Source organism: Taudactylus pleione, unplaced genomic scaffold, assembly GCF_031769625.1.
Source record: "Taudactylus pleione unplaced genomic scaffold, aTauple2 ptg000396l, whole genome shotgun sequence".
NCBI lineage: Eukaryota > Metazoa > Chordata > Amphibia > Anura > Myobatrachidae > Taudactylus > Taudactylus pleione.
The window spans coordinates 2,447,441-2,463,235 of NW_028284797.1; the positions used below are offsets into that span (position 1 = coordinate 2,447,441).

The following is a 15,795-nucleotide window of genomic DNA, read 5'->3' on the forward strand; positions in this document are numbered from 1 at the left end:
TTTTAATAAAACACCCCCCCCCCCCCAAAAAAAAATAGAAAACCGCATGTAGACCCTTGTCAGAATCTATAATTGTGTACACTGTACTGATGTTGGCACTAAAGTAAATAGTCTGAGTCAAATTTAAATTTATCTATTTTTTGTATCATCACCCATATCTTTATATAGGCCTTAGTTTGCTTTACTAATAGTTGGAGGTAAAAATATCAACCATTGCTGACAAGATTTATGTAAAGGAGGGATGGGGTGACGGTGGAGGGGGTCCTTGTGGACCTTTGTCAAAATATAAATCATGGGCATGGAAGGGATGTTGTACATTAATATATTCAAATTAATTTTGAACCAATAACTAATTTTCCCAAAGCCTTGTTGGCTAGACCCAACACATCTTTATCGCTTTCAGGTCACTTAATTTCTTGTGTTACTAGTGTTTATTTCCTCCATATAAATCAGTTTTGTCCATTAGGACCTCCCCCTCCACCCTTAACCACTGGTTTACTAACCACCTCATTAGCCTCATTGCTTTAATAGCCTTATACGGTGCCTTGCAAAAGTATTCACCTCCCTTTTCATGTTTTGTTGCCTCACAACATGGAATTAAAATGGATTGTTTGAAGGTGTGCATCATTTCATTCACAGAACATGCCTACAACTGTGAAGTTGTGTTTTTTATTGTGAATCAAACAATAGACAACATAAGAGAAAACTTCAGCGTGCATAACTATTCAATCCCCTAAAGTCAGTACTTTGTCAAGCCACCTTTTGCGGCAATTACAGCTGCAAGTCGCTTAGGATAAGTCTCTATGAGCTTGCCCCTGGGGTTTTTGCCCATTCCTCAAGGTAATACTGCTCCGGCTCCTTCACGTTGGATGGTTTCCGCTTGTGAACTGCAATCTTCAAGTCTGACCACAGATTCTCAATTGGATTGAGATCTGGGCTTTGACTAGGCCATTCCAACACATTTAAATGTTTCCCCTTAAATCACTCGAGTGTTACTTTAGCAGTATGCTTCGGATCATTGTCCTGCTGGAAGGTGAACCTCCGTCCCAATCTCAAATCACAGGCAGACTGAAACAGGTTTTGCTCAAGAATATCCCTGCATTTGGCACCATCCATCTTTCCCTCGACTCAAATCAGTTTCCCAGTCCCTGCTGCTGAAAACCATCCCCACAGCATGATGCTGCCACCACCATGCTTCACGGTGGGGATGGTGTTCTTGGGCTGATTGGATATGTTGGGTTTGCGCCAGACATAGCGTTTTCCTTGGTGGCCGAAAAGTTAAATTTTAGTCTCATCTGACCAGAGCACCTTCCTCCATATATTTGGGGAGTCGCCCACATGCCTATCTGCAAACTCCAATCGTGTCTTATTTTTATCAGTAAGTAATGGATTTTTTTTCTGGCCACTCTTCCATAAAGCCCAGCTCTATGGAGTGTACGGCTTATTGTGGTCACATTCACAGATACACCAGTCTCTGCTGTGGAACTCTGCAGCTCCTTCAGTTACCTTTGGTCTCTGCTGCCTCTGATTAATGCCTTTCTTGACCGGTCTGAGAGTTTTGGTGGGCGGCCCCCTCTTGGCAGGTTTGTTGTGGTACCATGTTCTTTCCATTTGTTGATGATGGATTTGATGGTGCTTCGGGGGTTCATCAAAGATTTGGATTTTCTCTTTTTTTTTTTATATATAACCCAACCCAGAATTGTACTTTTCAACAACTTTGTCCCTGGCTTGTTTGGAGAGCGCTTTGGTCTTCATGGTGTGATGACTCTTCCTTAGTGGTGTTGCAGCCTCTGGGGCCTTTCAGAAAAGGTGTGTTTATACTGACAGATCATGTGACTTAGATTTCACACAGGTGGACTTCATTTCACTGATTATGTGACTTCTGAAGGTAGTTGGATGCACCAGAACTTTTGAGGGGCTTCATAGCAAAGGGGGTGATTACATATGCACATGCCAATTTTCAGAATTTTATTTAGAAAGATTCTATTTTATATATTTTTTCTCATTTCACTTCACCAAATTAGACTATTTTGTGCAGATCCATCACAAAAAATTCAGTTAAAAATAAATAAATGACAGGTTGTAATGTAACAAAAAAGGTAAAAAGCCAAGGGTGTGAATACTTTTGCAAGTCACTGTATTCATTCTTTAGTGTCTTTTTTTTTGGGGGGGGGGGGGGGCTGGGGTTCTTTCTGCTTACATATTAAACCCTCTAGCTGACACAGAGTACTTCAGAAGCATCATGGCTATGTCAATGTAATAAATTAATATAGTGCTTTTATCCAATAGCACTAAAGGCACACAATTTGTCCAATTTCTATTTGGACTACTTCAAGTAGTCCAAATAGAATTTAACTGCCTTAAAAGACACAGGCTGCAGTATGACCACTAATAAGACACAAAACCACCACATAAGCAGGTAGTGTGGTACTAACCTACATACAAGCCAAATATTTACCTCCAACCCAGGATTAGTTTAACAAAATAAAAAAACACAAGATTTCAAAATTAATTGGTAAAACTTTATTCTATTTTTCAATTTTTTTTGCCATTAAACAGAAAAATTGGAGCCAAGTTTTTTTTTTACAAATGTAAGGTAAGTCTCCAACCGAAGATTCCCTAAATCAAAACAGAACTTAAAAAAAAAAAAAAAAAAAAGGAGGAAGGGTAGAGAACAAAAACATCCATCAACCCGAAGAAAATAGCTCTTCTTGATCTTTCTGGTTTAAAATACTAAAGACAAAATGTATTTTCTGGCTTGATAGTTCATGGTGGCAGATGGTTAGAAAAAAAAAAAAAAAAAAAAAAAGGGCTACAAGGGCCCCATGTGTAAAAGTGTCTGGTAGAAAGAAAAAATAAAATAAAAAAATTACAGGAACGTTCTCTATTTACCTGGATGTAAATATCAGTATAGCCATCAAAAGCATAAAGAGTTCAACAGTATAGTGAGTGGTTGTTGTAAACTTGGAAAGGATAAAAAAAAAAAAAAAAAAAAAAATTCAGGCACATTTTCTTCCTTTACATTTCATGAACATTTTATAAGCTGCTTTGTCACAAGCAGCAAAAACAAACAAACTGTGCGTTCTCAAATATGTTAAACTTCACACTGATGGCACATGTCACCCTTGGATATCTGCATCTCAAAGTCACTTATGTCGCTTATTAACAAAAAGTAAGCAATAAAATGCTTTTAGAAGCCTGTATGTGTGCGTGTATGTATGTAATTAGCGCTTCAGAGTTGCTGAATAGTATATATTCTACCATTACTATATGGCCCTTTAAATTAAAAAAAAAAAAGGGGAAAAAAAACAAACATTCAAAAAAAAATCAAAATCAGCAATTGAGAGGAAAAATATATACTAAACAATATTGAAGGCAGAATTTTGGAGGATCACACATTGTTATATCGGACATGAATGAGGTAAAAAAAAAAAAAAAAAAATTGCATTAAGAAGCACAAATCAAAATCAAAGCTTCTTTTGAAATAAAAAAAAAAAACACAAGGGGAAAAAAAAAATAATATACTAAGGCTTCAACTTAACTCCTCACTTGCAAATGTGCATAATTTAAAAAAAGGGATTTTCCTGACGAACTCAAGATGCAAGGTGTTAAAAAATGGATGTAACTGTTATATATAATAAGATTCTCAGCAATTGTGGGCTGCAAAGAGATGATGTTGCTCTTCACATTATCCCTTGGTTTGATCATACTTCATTAGGTAATGTGCTTTACTGGATGGAAAACAAAAATCACTCGATGACACCAGCTTGACGGATCTTTCTCTCTATGCCAAATCCCTGCAGATGCAAAGACAGTATTAAGGTGAGTTTTCTGTAGATCAGCAAGTTTACTTTATTTTTAATTGTTTAGGCATTTTATAAGAAACACAAATGCATACGATAAATAGAATGTACTCGTTTCACACTTTACATAAAAACAGTAGTAATTGACTGCAGTGTTTAAAAAGGCATCCACAATTATATTTGAGGGGTACCGACAGATACACTGATTACAGCTGGGTCTCAGGACCAATGGACAGCCAGCTAGGTTGACTCAGACTGATGTTCACAATTGGGTGGACCATACCCATAATTATTTACAGCTGAGAAAGTCAGTTAACGACAATGCAGCTCTATGTAGGAATACTGGTTAGACAAAAGCAATAGGCCATTGATTAACAGATCACTGTAAAATCACTGCTGCTTTTTCCAATAGAGAGGCATCACCACACACTTTAAATTGGATTCCTCAGTCTCGCAGCAGCATTTTCATTCGCTCAGTCAAGTGAGCATAAGACATTTCAGGTAAACCATAGAAACTGCTTTGACAGTGATCAATGCATGTGACTGAGCTAAGCAAATAGCACTGTTAAAAGCAGCGCAGTCTACCATAGATGGGAAATACACACCTCCCTGAAATTTTTCACCACTGCCACCAATAATGCATCTCGTGAACCACCATATTCACACTACAACCATGTCCATGAACAATGTAACCAGGGCACTATTATATCTATAGCTAGAACACATCCAACTGGCTGACTGCAGTTTTAAGCTGTAACGAAATACAATGGCTTTCCCCACTGTGGGACCAGTCATCAATGTACATCCTGCAGCAATGGCACTGAATGGGTGACAAGCCACAGCCCACATGAAGCCAGGTGCGTCAGGGCGGGTTCCCTGAGGACACTAAGAACTTCGAAGAAAGAGTTGACAAAAGGCAAGTTCTTACCAGAACTAATTTTCTTCTTCATGGTCCATAGGCTCCACAGGAAGATCTTGGGGAATGTCCCAAGGCAGTCCTTTTAAGGGTGGGGACGCTCCCTGTACATGGCCCGAAGTTACAATATGTTGATTGGGAGTGTTGCTTCGACTGCTGTCCAACAACCCTGAAAAGAGTGTGGACCAGTCACTGCGACCCAGCCCCGGAGACTGGCGTCCGTTGTTGAGTACCCACTCCGGGATCCATAAGGGGCGACCCTTGGTTAGATGAGACCTCAGTAGCCACCAAAACAGACAGGCGCACCTCCGGAGACAGCACTATTGTCTGAGCTTTGATCTGGTGAGGCAATCCGTTCCATCTGGAGAGGATCAGCCCGTGCAGAGGCCTGGAATGAAATTGAGCATATTCCACCATGTCGAAGGTGGACACCATGGATCCCAGAACCTGCATCGCAGAGTGGATCGATACCAGGCTACTCTGGAGGCATCTGCGTATTCGTAGTTGTAATGTAGAGAGCTTGTCTGAAGTCAGAAAGATTCTCTGTTTAGAATCCAGTAGGGCCCCCAGATGAATCATCCTCTGCGAGGAATTCAGGGATGACTTTTTCCAAATTATTAACCACCCGTGCACCGGTCGAAAGGCAATTGCCTGTTGCAGGTGGTGGCGAAGAACTTCTGGAAAACCTGCCAACAGGAGGAGGTCATCCAAGTATGGTAGTAGCCGGATACCCTGATACCGCAGGTGGGCCGCCAAGATAGCCATAACATTGGTAAACACCCTTGGAGCTGTGGACAGGCCAAATTGTAGTGCCCGGAAATTGAAGTGTTGCTGTAGTTTAGCAAACCGGAGATAACGCTGGTGAGAGGGCATTATAGGGACATGTAGGTATGCGACCTGAATGTCCAGTGATACCATAAAATCCCCAGGTTCCATAGCCAGTATGATGGAGCGTAGTGTTTCCATAGTGAACCTGAGCACCCTGAGGAATTCGTTCAGAGATTTGAGGTGAGGATAGGCCGATGAGAGCCAAGAGAGCAGAACAACCACCAGTCCTTCGCTGGGATAGTGGGACTGGCACTATTCCAGCGAAGGACACACAGCAGGGACTGTATGGCTTTCTAGATCTGTAAGGCCTTGTCCTTGTCTGAAGAAGGGCCTGTGCAGAAAAACTGGTGAGGAGGTCTTCAAAGGAATGAGAGGGCGTACCTGTGAGAGACCAATTCACTTGCCCAAGCATCCTTGGTGGTTTCACACCAGCACTGGGCAAACTGAAGTCAGCCTCCCATTCTGGGATCTCTGGTTTGGAATCAGGGCGTCTTGTGCTCCAGTCCTGTTTCTTAGACTTGGTGGCCTTCTTGGCAGTTGACAGTCTAGGAAAGTACTACCCTTTGGGTTTTCCTTGGGGACGAAAGGACCGAAAGGAAGATGTTCGAGAATTTGAAGGGGCAGACGCTGAAGGTAGAAACGCAGATTTCGATGCTGCCAATGTGTCAACAATCTTGTCCAGGTCTAGACCAAACAAGATCTCTCCCCATTGTATGGTAAGGCTTCCAGGCCTTTCTTAGAATCAGCATCCGCCCTCCAAGAGCGCAGCCACAGGGAATGGCGAGCAGACACGGCAGAGACTCTGGAGGTCAGTAGACTGGCATCCAGAGCAGTCTCACCAATATGTGCAGCCGCATCCCTAATGTGGCCAACCAATACCTGATTCTCAAGAGCTTCCGAGGGGAAGGAGCCCTCATCAAGTGCATATGCCCAGCTCGCTATAGCTACCCATGAGATAGCCATGGACGGGCAAAGGCTCCTGAAAGAGTATATCGATTTCAGGCAAGTTTCCACCTTCCTATCTAGGAATCCTTTAAGGAAGAAATGGAGGGCATAGGTAGTTTAGCACTTTTTATTAAACGTGTAACATGAGAATCCACCGCAGGGGGCGATTCCCATTTTTACAATGAGCCTCAGGAAACATGAGGCCAAACGGTTTTGAGACCAATACCTCTTACCAGGCAGCAGCCATTTGATAGAGGGAATACTACCAAAGTCACCTTGACCCATTTAAACTGAGGGTGTTTGGACTGAGAGGCTGGCTCGTCATCCTCTATTACCAATATGGATCTGACAGCATGCTCCAAGGCAGGAATATTAATATTTGACTTAGTCTCCATCTCTTGCAGAGGTGAGTCAGGGTTAGAGGCCTCAGCAATCTCTCAGTCGTCAGATAACATCTCAGACTGAGTTGTGTGGACTGAGATGACAACACAGGATGCTTAGCTGGCCTCAGGGGTTTCTCACCCTGCAACATGGTCTGAAGGGCAGTAGAGGAAGCCGCCAGGCTCTGCACTGAAGTAGAGAAAACATCTACCCATGGTGGATGCACAGCCTGTGGTAGACCTGCTGAGGTACAGGAGGAGTCTGCATAATCTGAGGTAGACCCCGAGAGGGCATAATGGTCTGTTGAGGTAACCCCATCTGGGTAAAAACAGCTGGGACCGCCAGGCAGCCTGCAATGTAGGCCAGGACCGGAGAAAAGGCAGCCCGAGGGAATTCCTGTACCATGGTTGGGGGGATTATAACACCTCACACAATCCCTCCCGAACCAAATTCTCCTCACTTAAACCTGCAGCACATACCCTGCAAGATAGCAGAATGGGTGCAGAAGTGTGTTAGTTACCCTTGTCAGATATGTCTGACACACAATATGGTACTGGGTATAATGCAATCACGTGTATATAGGATACTAGTCTGAGAGCAAAACACTTGGTCCTGACTGATGCTTGGATAAGCTGCAGGAGCCCACTGCCTAAATATGCGAAACACTGGTCCTGTCTGAAGTTTGGGTAAGCTGCAGGAGCCTTTGCCTAAATATGGCACAGTCCGGCACCCAACAGTATGTGACAGACCTCACAAATATCTTTTTATATATGTGAGATATAAGAACCACCCTAACTACACCTGTATTAGGGCAGAATTAGAGGAAAGGTATAGATATATGCTGACAGTTAGGCAAAAAAGACAGACAGGCAGTGCTAGTATAAGTCACATACAATGCAGAATTCACACTGCAAATTGGCACTACAATCAACTACAGTGTGTGTCTGGTAGGCTATAGCGCTACATACACTAACCCAAGGGAGAGGTATGTAGGAGGACTGGACCTCGCGCTTTCCTGAAAGAGCTGCGACTGCACCACGAAGAAAATGGCTGCCGGAGACCTCAGAGGGGGCGTGGCCAGAGGTGAAGAACAGCTCAGAATAGCCAGACCTCAGAGGAAAGGCGCCCTGAGCTGAGATGAGGAGACGCTTGAAATGGGGAAGTTGTCTCCCTTGGCTGATAGTTAACCCCCCGGGACGCCGGTTCCTGCACCGATTGTCCCTGGTGGTTTAGTGGATCGCAGTGGCTAGAGCCTGCGTCCCCTGAGACCAGAGGTATTGACTGCCTTAATGCGCGGGTCACCGTGAACGGTGACCCGCCTTACCTGTCCCCTTAGTGTCTGGCTGCAGTCTGGGTCCTCCCCGGGGGTGTTGGCTAGCGCGGACCACAGGAATGCCCACCGAGATCCCCAGATCACTACTGGCGTTGCGGCACCGGAGCGGCAGCGCAGATGTCCCAAGGACAGTCTGCTGCTGCGCGCTCTAGTTGAAGTAAAATTAAACCAAAATAAATAAAATGAACAGGCTTAAGGGCTGCCTAAGCAGCCCCCTGCGTAATGGTGACCAGACTCCGGATGGGCACCAACGAAACTGAGGTGCCTCTGGCTCGGGGGCGTGGTATAGGGAAAGTGGACCAAGTGCATCCTGGGAGCTTAAAGCTTTTAACATGCATGGTGCCCGGATTCCAGATCCATCAGCTACACCCCAAGTCTTTCTGTGGAGCCTATGGACCCTGTGAAGAAAATAAGTTTATTGTATTTTCTAACGGTCTTGTGAAGTTTGAATGCATGAGAAACACAAATGCCATTTCAGTCTAACTAATTGGCAATGGCATCCCAGAGGCATGCCTGCCCAGAAAACTCTTCATATCTGGATAGACTTTCAGGTGTCTAGTTTATCTTTGGAGGCTAGTTTCACAAAACCATATATTAATAACTACAACTTACTTTTGTATTATCTGGACCTTTAGGCTGACGCAAGACCATGAGACGGGGTGCACTCGCATCATCCAAGGTTATACTCTTTAACCGACTCACTAATCTGTCTGGGCGAGGGGCTGCTACCATTTCAGGGCCTTTACTGTAATAGAGAAGATAGATCACCAGAAAATATTAGCATTACAAAATTGCTAGCACAGTTTATTCTATTGCAGAGTAGACAAATTTTTTAGACCCACTGCTGTTTTAACAGAATTAAATATATACAAGTACAACGTCATATTGGTAATCGATCACCCTGCTTAAATTTGCCACACAGCCAAAAACCAGGATTTGGGCTGAACAAATGCATGTGTTGAAATCCAAACCCTACATTTATGAACAAGCACAAAAACCATTTACCGTAAATAAAGTTAAATGACAATTCTCTGCCGCCAAGTGGTTCTTGGGCACATATAGAACATTATTGGGCTAAACTAATTTTTGCTGAGGGTGAGGATTAACTACCGTACATACTCGAGTAGAAGCCGAGTTTTTCAGCACATTTTTTGTGCTGAAAAAGCACCCCCTCAGCTTATACTCGAGTCATGCCCGCATGGTACGCAGCTGAGTAGCGTACCATGCGGGCCGCGGTGCAGACTGTCTCTGACACATCTGCACCGCGTGTGTAGCGCTGACCGGACGGAGTTCGGTCAGCACTACACATTGCCAAACACACAGCCGCCGGAGCCGGCAGCTGTGTGTTTGTTGTAATCAGCAGCCGATGAGAGTCTGTTAAAGACTCTCATCGGCTGCTGCTGCTCCCACTGCGGGAGCCATCTTCCGGCTCCCGCAGTGGGTAATGCAAAGCCACCGGAGGAGCCAGTAGCAGCGTCGGGACCAGGAGCGGGGTTTCAGGTAAGTGCTTTTTTTTTTTTATATTACATCTCTCTCTACTGGGGGGGATATTGCTACTGGGGGCACTACTGGGGGGGGGGCTTATACTCGAGTCAATAAGTTTTCCCAGTTTTTTGTGGTAAAATTAGGTACCTCGGCTTATATTCGGGTCGACTTATACTCGAGTATATACGGTAATGTAAACTTGCCATTAAATTCCCAAAATAAATACACAGAAGAGCAATTGGGGAATCATTTACAGAGACATTTACCTTAGTAGTGTAACATTACAGCCACTGCACTTCCCAGTTCGCTGATTAAGGATAACTGAGAATTCCACTTCATCCCCAGCCTGCAATTCAACCCCATCCTGGATCTCCTTCACGTGGAAGAAGAGTTTCTTGCTGTCCCCTATTTCATAGTTAATAAAGCCAAACTGGAAGAAGGGGGATTGACATAAAAAAAAAAAAATCAAACCTCTGTGTAAGTCATGCCATAAAGTGGTTGTGATGGGAGCTACATACATATATGTGAGCAATAAAGAACACCCTGATCATGAACACCCAACTAAAATTAGTATTGTGAATAAGGAAACCGTGATGACCGTTACTAAAGCTAGGATTATGACATGCAAAAGGCTTTTCGTCAAAAGAGTGACACATACAAACAGAAAATGTTTTTCAAAAATGGGTCTAAACTGTTCAATTCGCAGAACACATGCAGGTTGCATTTATACAGTCACTGTTATACCCCTTTCAGACAGAAATCCAAATTACCGGGTTAAACATTTCAACTCGGTAATTTGATGATTTACACGGGACCTTTTTCTGTCTGAAAGGGTCATCCCGGGTCTAAATTCCCAGGACTTCGACAAAGGAATTTACCAGGGTCAGACACGGGAATTTAGTCTCGGGTTGACCCTTCCAAACTGAAGAAATACCCGAGTAAATCAGCAAATTACTGGGTTGAAAATTTTGACCTGGTAATTTGCTCTTCTGTCTGAAGGGGGTTACAGATAGAGAATGGCAAAACAACCAGAAATGCAATAGTCAGGAAAAATCCATTTTTTTTTGCCATATTCTGTCTGAAAGTGGTATTATTAATGTTTCTAAGAAATTTTTTCATACTTGGCATGAAAAATAGGAATCAATTGTTATTCTTGCAAGTAACTCACCAAGTGAAACACCCACCTGATCTTTCACACATTCGACAGTACCTCTGCGGAGGGGCTCTATGTTGCAGGCCATGGTTTCCCCATTCTGACTAAGAACACAGAGTTGGAACTTCACAGTTTCTCCTTTCTGCAGACAATCTGCTTTATTTACCATTCCCACAATGCCAAAGGGAAAAAGGCATCCTTTCATGCTAGCTGAAACAAGATTTACACAGAGGTTGTTAAAATGCACAACATACAGAGTATCGTAACCAAATAAAATTTAAAGGAGAATCACAGAACCTTAAAGAGAAAAAACAAAAAAAAGGTTGGGGTGCACTAAAAAAGCTTGTCTTTGTAAAGGTGTGTTTTCGTGAAAGCACTGACAAACGAACTCACCATATACAGATATGAAGTGTCAGCCAGCACTCACCATATTTAAAATTAAAGTAAAAGGAGATTTAAAATACACAAACCTTGTTTGTTTGTTTCTGTGCTGGCTTCAGCTTCTGTTTCTGTGTCTGCTTCAGCTTCCTCAGGAGTTTCTTCAGCTATCTTTTCCTTGTCAACAACTAGAAAATAAAATAAATATATTTAGTTATTGTGACTATTATGTATACTTTGATCATAAAAATGAAATGGATTAAAAACAGGAGAGTTATGGTAAAGCTTAACTTGGTTAACTCTTTCTTCAAAGTCCATAGGGTCCACAAGGAATCACTGGGTGTAGGCGAGACCTGGAGGACAGGAACCAACAGCAAAGTTTCTCAATCCCAGGATGCTCCAGTGCTCCCCCCTATACCCCACCCACAGCCTAAGGGCACTTCAGTTTTGTTAACAAGCCCAAGGCAGGAGCAGGATAGGAAAGAAGGAAGACTGGTACACTGAAGAATCACTCACTAACACAGAAAACAAGAAAACAAGTGACCAGGAGAAGAAACCCATAGAAGCTAGGATCGCCAGGACGGGTGCCCTGTGTACCCTATGGACTTCGAAGAAAGAGTTAACGTAAATTTTACCATAACTTCTTTTCTTCTTCAGGGTCCATAGGGCTCCGCAGGGAAACATTGGGTAGGTCCCAAAGCAGTTGTTCAAGGGCAGGAACGCTCCTAAGCTGATAGGAGAACCCTATGCCCGAAGGAAGAATCCTGAAAGGCAAATGTATAAAGGCATAAAACATGAGAGAAAGGTGTGGACAGAAGACCAGGTGGCTGCCTTGCATAGCTGTTCAGCTGAGGCGCCATGCCGGGCTGCCCACAGAGAGTAGAATGAGCAGATACTGAAGCCGGCATAGGAAGGCCAGTCAGCGTGTAAGCCTGTGAGATAGTCATGCGAATCCATCTAGAAGAAGTCTGTCATACCCCTTTCAGACATACTGAGAATCCCGGGAATTTGGCCTGCCTCAGCCAAATTTCCAGGATGTCGCGTATGTCTGAAAGGTACAAATCGCCGACCCTGCAATTGACCAGGGAATTTCCCAGGACTTAAGTCCCGGGAAATTACCCGGCTCATGTCTGAATGGTGCTACCCGGGAATTTACTCCCGGGTTGCACCAAGCAGCTTCTGAACGACAGACGCTGCCTCACCGGCATTGAAGTCCAGCCGGTACGTGTGTGTCGGCAGCTCCTCTTCTTCGCCGGCATCTTGGACATGGCGAGGGGCAGAGCCGGGGAGGCTGGAAGAAGTGGCTCCGCTGCTCCGGGTCACTGGGGAGGGGTTCTTTGGGTCACCGAGCTCGGCTCTAGCACAGCGCCATCATCCCTTGCAGATGGTGGTAGCGGCAGTAGCCTGGCTAGTCCCCTGCTGTCCTTTAGCATATCGCGGGCGACATGTCTGGATTAGGCTGTGGCGCTGTCCCATAAGAGGAAGTGAGAGCTGAGGAAGCCGCAGCAGTGGAGGATCCTAAAACATTCACACTGCAGTCTCAGCCATCTCACTTTCTATAAGCACCTACAACACCAGCTATTATCAGACATCCAGTGTAAAAACTGAATAACCCTGCTTATGTCTGAAAGGGGTCTACCGGAAATTTCCAAGGTCTAAGCTGTAGTGTGAAACAGGGGTCTCGACCAAGTAATACCCAGGATTTTACACAGGAGATATTCCCAGGTCTGGGGAGGAAATTTCCCGGGTCGTATGTCTGAAAGGGGTATTATCTGGCCATCCCTTCTTGTGGAATTCATATAGGACAAAGAGAGAGTCCGATTTCCTGATAGAAGTAGTGCGGGTCCACATAGATCTTCAGAGCACGGACCACGTCCAACGAGGCCTCACCTGCCGAAAGGTCTGGTGAATTAAATGCTGGAACCACACTTTCCTCCTTCAGGTAGAAGAGAGAAACCACCTTGGGAAGGAAAGCTGGGTGTGTACGAAGAACAGCCCTGTCCTGATGAAACATTAAAAAGGGGGAGAGACATGAAAGCGCACCTAAAGCCGATACCCGACGGGCAGATGCTATAGCCAGAAGAAACAGTCTTTGCAGTGAGCCACTTGACATCCACTGATTCCAGGGGTTCGAATGGTTGTTCCTAAAGTGCTTGGAGCACCACTGAAATACCTTGGAGCCACAGGAGGAACAAAGGGATGTTGTATACGTAGAACACCATGCATGAAGGTGTGACCATCCGGCATAGTAGCAATTCTGAGCTGAAACCAGATAGACAAAGCAGAGACTTGCACTTTCAGAGATGCTAGGCGGAGGCCTAGACCCAGACCAGCCTGAAGAAAGGAAAGAATTCGAGAAACCTTAAAGACTTGGACAGTCAGTTTCGTGGAGCACACCACTGGAAATACATATGCCATATTCTGTGGTAAATCCTGGCTGAGGCCGGTTTACGTGCTCAGAGCATGGTCTGGACTGCAGAGTTAGTGAAGCCCTTAGCCGTTAGGAGAGATGTCTCAAGAGCCAAGCCGTAACGACAGATGGGCTAGGTCCGGATGTAGACATGGACATTGAGACAACAGGTCTACTCGTAGAGGAAGTTGAAGAGGAAAATCTATGGAGAGCTTTTGAAGACCTGAGTACCAATGACATCTGGGCCAAGCTGGTGCTATCAACAGGCTGTGCCCCCCTCCTGTCTGAACTTTCGAAGCACTGGAGAAAGTAGGGATATTGGAGGGAAGAGCTATGCCAAATGGAAGTTCCATTTCACTGACAATGAGTCTATGAGGGCCACGTCGGGGCCCTGTGTGCTGGCTCCATAAATTGGAACGTGTTTTTGTTTTGTGTCTTGAGGCCATGAGATTCACTTCTGGAAGACCCCATTTGCCCACTAGAAGCTGAAAGACTTCTGGATGTAGAGACTATTCTCCAGCGTGCACGTCGTGACGGCTGAGACAATCCGCTTCCCAATTGAGAATCCCTAAGATGAACACTGCAGAGATGGCTGGGATATTGCTTACAGCCCATGTGAGAATGCGGGACACGTCTATCATGGCTGACTGACTTTGATTGCCCCCTTGGTGATTGTGGTAATTGTAGGACTGAATTTGTACTGGCCTGTTTTTCAGAATATTCTGAGCCCAGAGTGAGAGCTCAGTAGATGGCTCGAAGGTTCCAGGATATTGATTGGTAACACTGCCTCGACTGGTGACCATCGGCCCTTTAAGGAGTGCTGGCCAGTTACTGCGCCCAACCCTCGGAGGATTGCGTCCGTGGTGAGGAGCACCCAGTCTGGGATCCAAAGGGACGACCCTTGTTCAAATGGGAAGTCTGTAGCCACCAGGTTAGGAACGGCAAACTTCTGGGGGGAGGCTCATCATCTGGGAATTCCAGGCTGCGGAGGGTGAGGGAAGAGCAGCCCAGGGAACACCAAGACTGCAGTGGAATGGCGCCCTGGACTGGGGGAGGAGCTGCAGGGAGATCGCCTTCTACCCTTGCCGACATTAACCACTGTGTCCCCTGGCCCCCTTACATATACCGTGCACCAGTATGTTATATGCCCCGGTGGTCTAGTGGAATCGTGGGCACGCCAGTGTCCACATCAGCACCTCGGGTCTGTCTCCTGAGACCAGAGGCAAGACTGCGCAACAATGCGAATTCTTGCGAATAGGATTCCACCTTACCTGTTCCCTGAATTCCAGGCTGCAGTCTGGGGTCCGAGGAGCCTGCTAGCTAGCCCCACCGGGAGTACCTATTATAGGCTTGGAGTCACGGCGCCTCAGAGGGGTGATGGGGCGGCAGCACAGACGTCCGGAGGACAGGCGGTTGCTGTTCGCCCGTTACAGTAAAATAAATAAAATCAAAATAAAAGCTTGAGATGCTTAATGAAGCCCTTTGTTATAATGATGGTTGGACACCATTGAAACTGAAGTGCCCTCAGGCTGTGGGCGGGGTATAGGGGGAAGGACCGGAGCATCCTGGGATTGAAAAGTTTTGCTGTTGGTGTCCGGGTCTCCAGGTCCCACCTACACCCCAATGTCTTCATGTGGAGCCCTATGGTACCTGAAGAAAAAACAAACACTATGAGCTAGCTTCCTATAAAAAGACTTCTTTAGCCAATGGTCACACTCCTTTAACTAGCTCCATGTAATGCCTGCATCCAATAAATAGGGACACTACTTGTGTCATAATGCAAATATAGTTAGGTACTGGTGTAGGAATCGACAGATTGCATAACACAGAGTCCTCCCTCCCCTCTTTGCGGCGGTCGGTTTTTCAGATAATGGTGTTTCTAGCAAGTTAGTGCAAGATTAGGGACTCTACAAAACTATAGGGAAACATAACACTAACATGTCATGTTTCCAAAGATTGAGTAACAAAATATATTGTAAATATAGTTTAGCTGCAAATAAATGACAAGTGCACTTACAAAGCAAAGGGGTTGATTCAATTGTTTTGTATGTACCCCCACTGGGCATCTATACAAATAGGCGCCTCAACAGAGCAATTTTATTGTTGCTACATTCGGATGCCTATCTTCTCGCAGCCACCTGAGGTGAGAGAAGAAATTTTTGC

The 15,795-nt window shown here is 44.9% G+C and overlaps 1 protein-coding gene across 3 annotated transcripts in view; it reads right to left on the reverse strand.

The window, feature by feature from the left end:
• Window positions 1–2,787: 2,787 nt before the first annotated feature.
• The window catches only part of CSDE1 (cold shock domain containing E1), a 133,562-nt gene continuing 120,554 nt past the window's right edge, over window positions 2,788–15,795 (reverse strand). For all 3 annotated transcript variants that reach the window (XM_088446309.1, XM_088446310.1, XM_088446308.1), the window contains 5 exons: window positions 11,315–11,410; window positions 10,876–11,054; window positions 9,958–10,121; window positions 8,819–8,951; window positions 2,788–3,797 (listed from right to left, as the gene is read on the reverse strand). In XM_088446309.1, coding sequence (XP_088302435.1) covers window positions 3,750–3,797; window positions 8,819–8,951; window positions 9,958–10,121; window positions 10,876–11,054; window positions 11,315–11,410 — 620 coding nt within the window. In that variant the 3' untranslated portion in view covers window positions 2,788–3,749. The remainder of the gene's footprint in view (window positions 3,798–8,818; window positions 8,952–9,957; window positions 10,122–10,875; window positions 11,055–11,314; window positions 11,411–15,795) is intronic.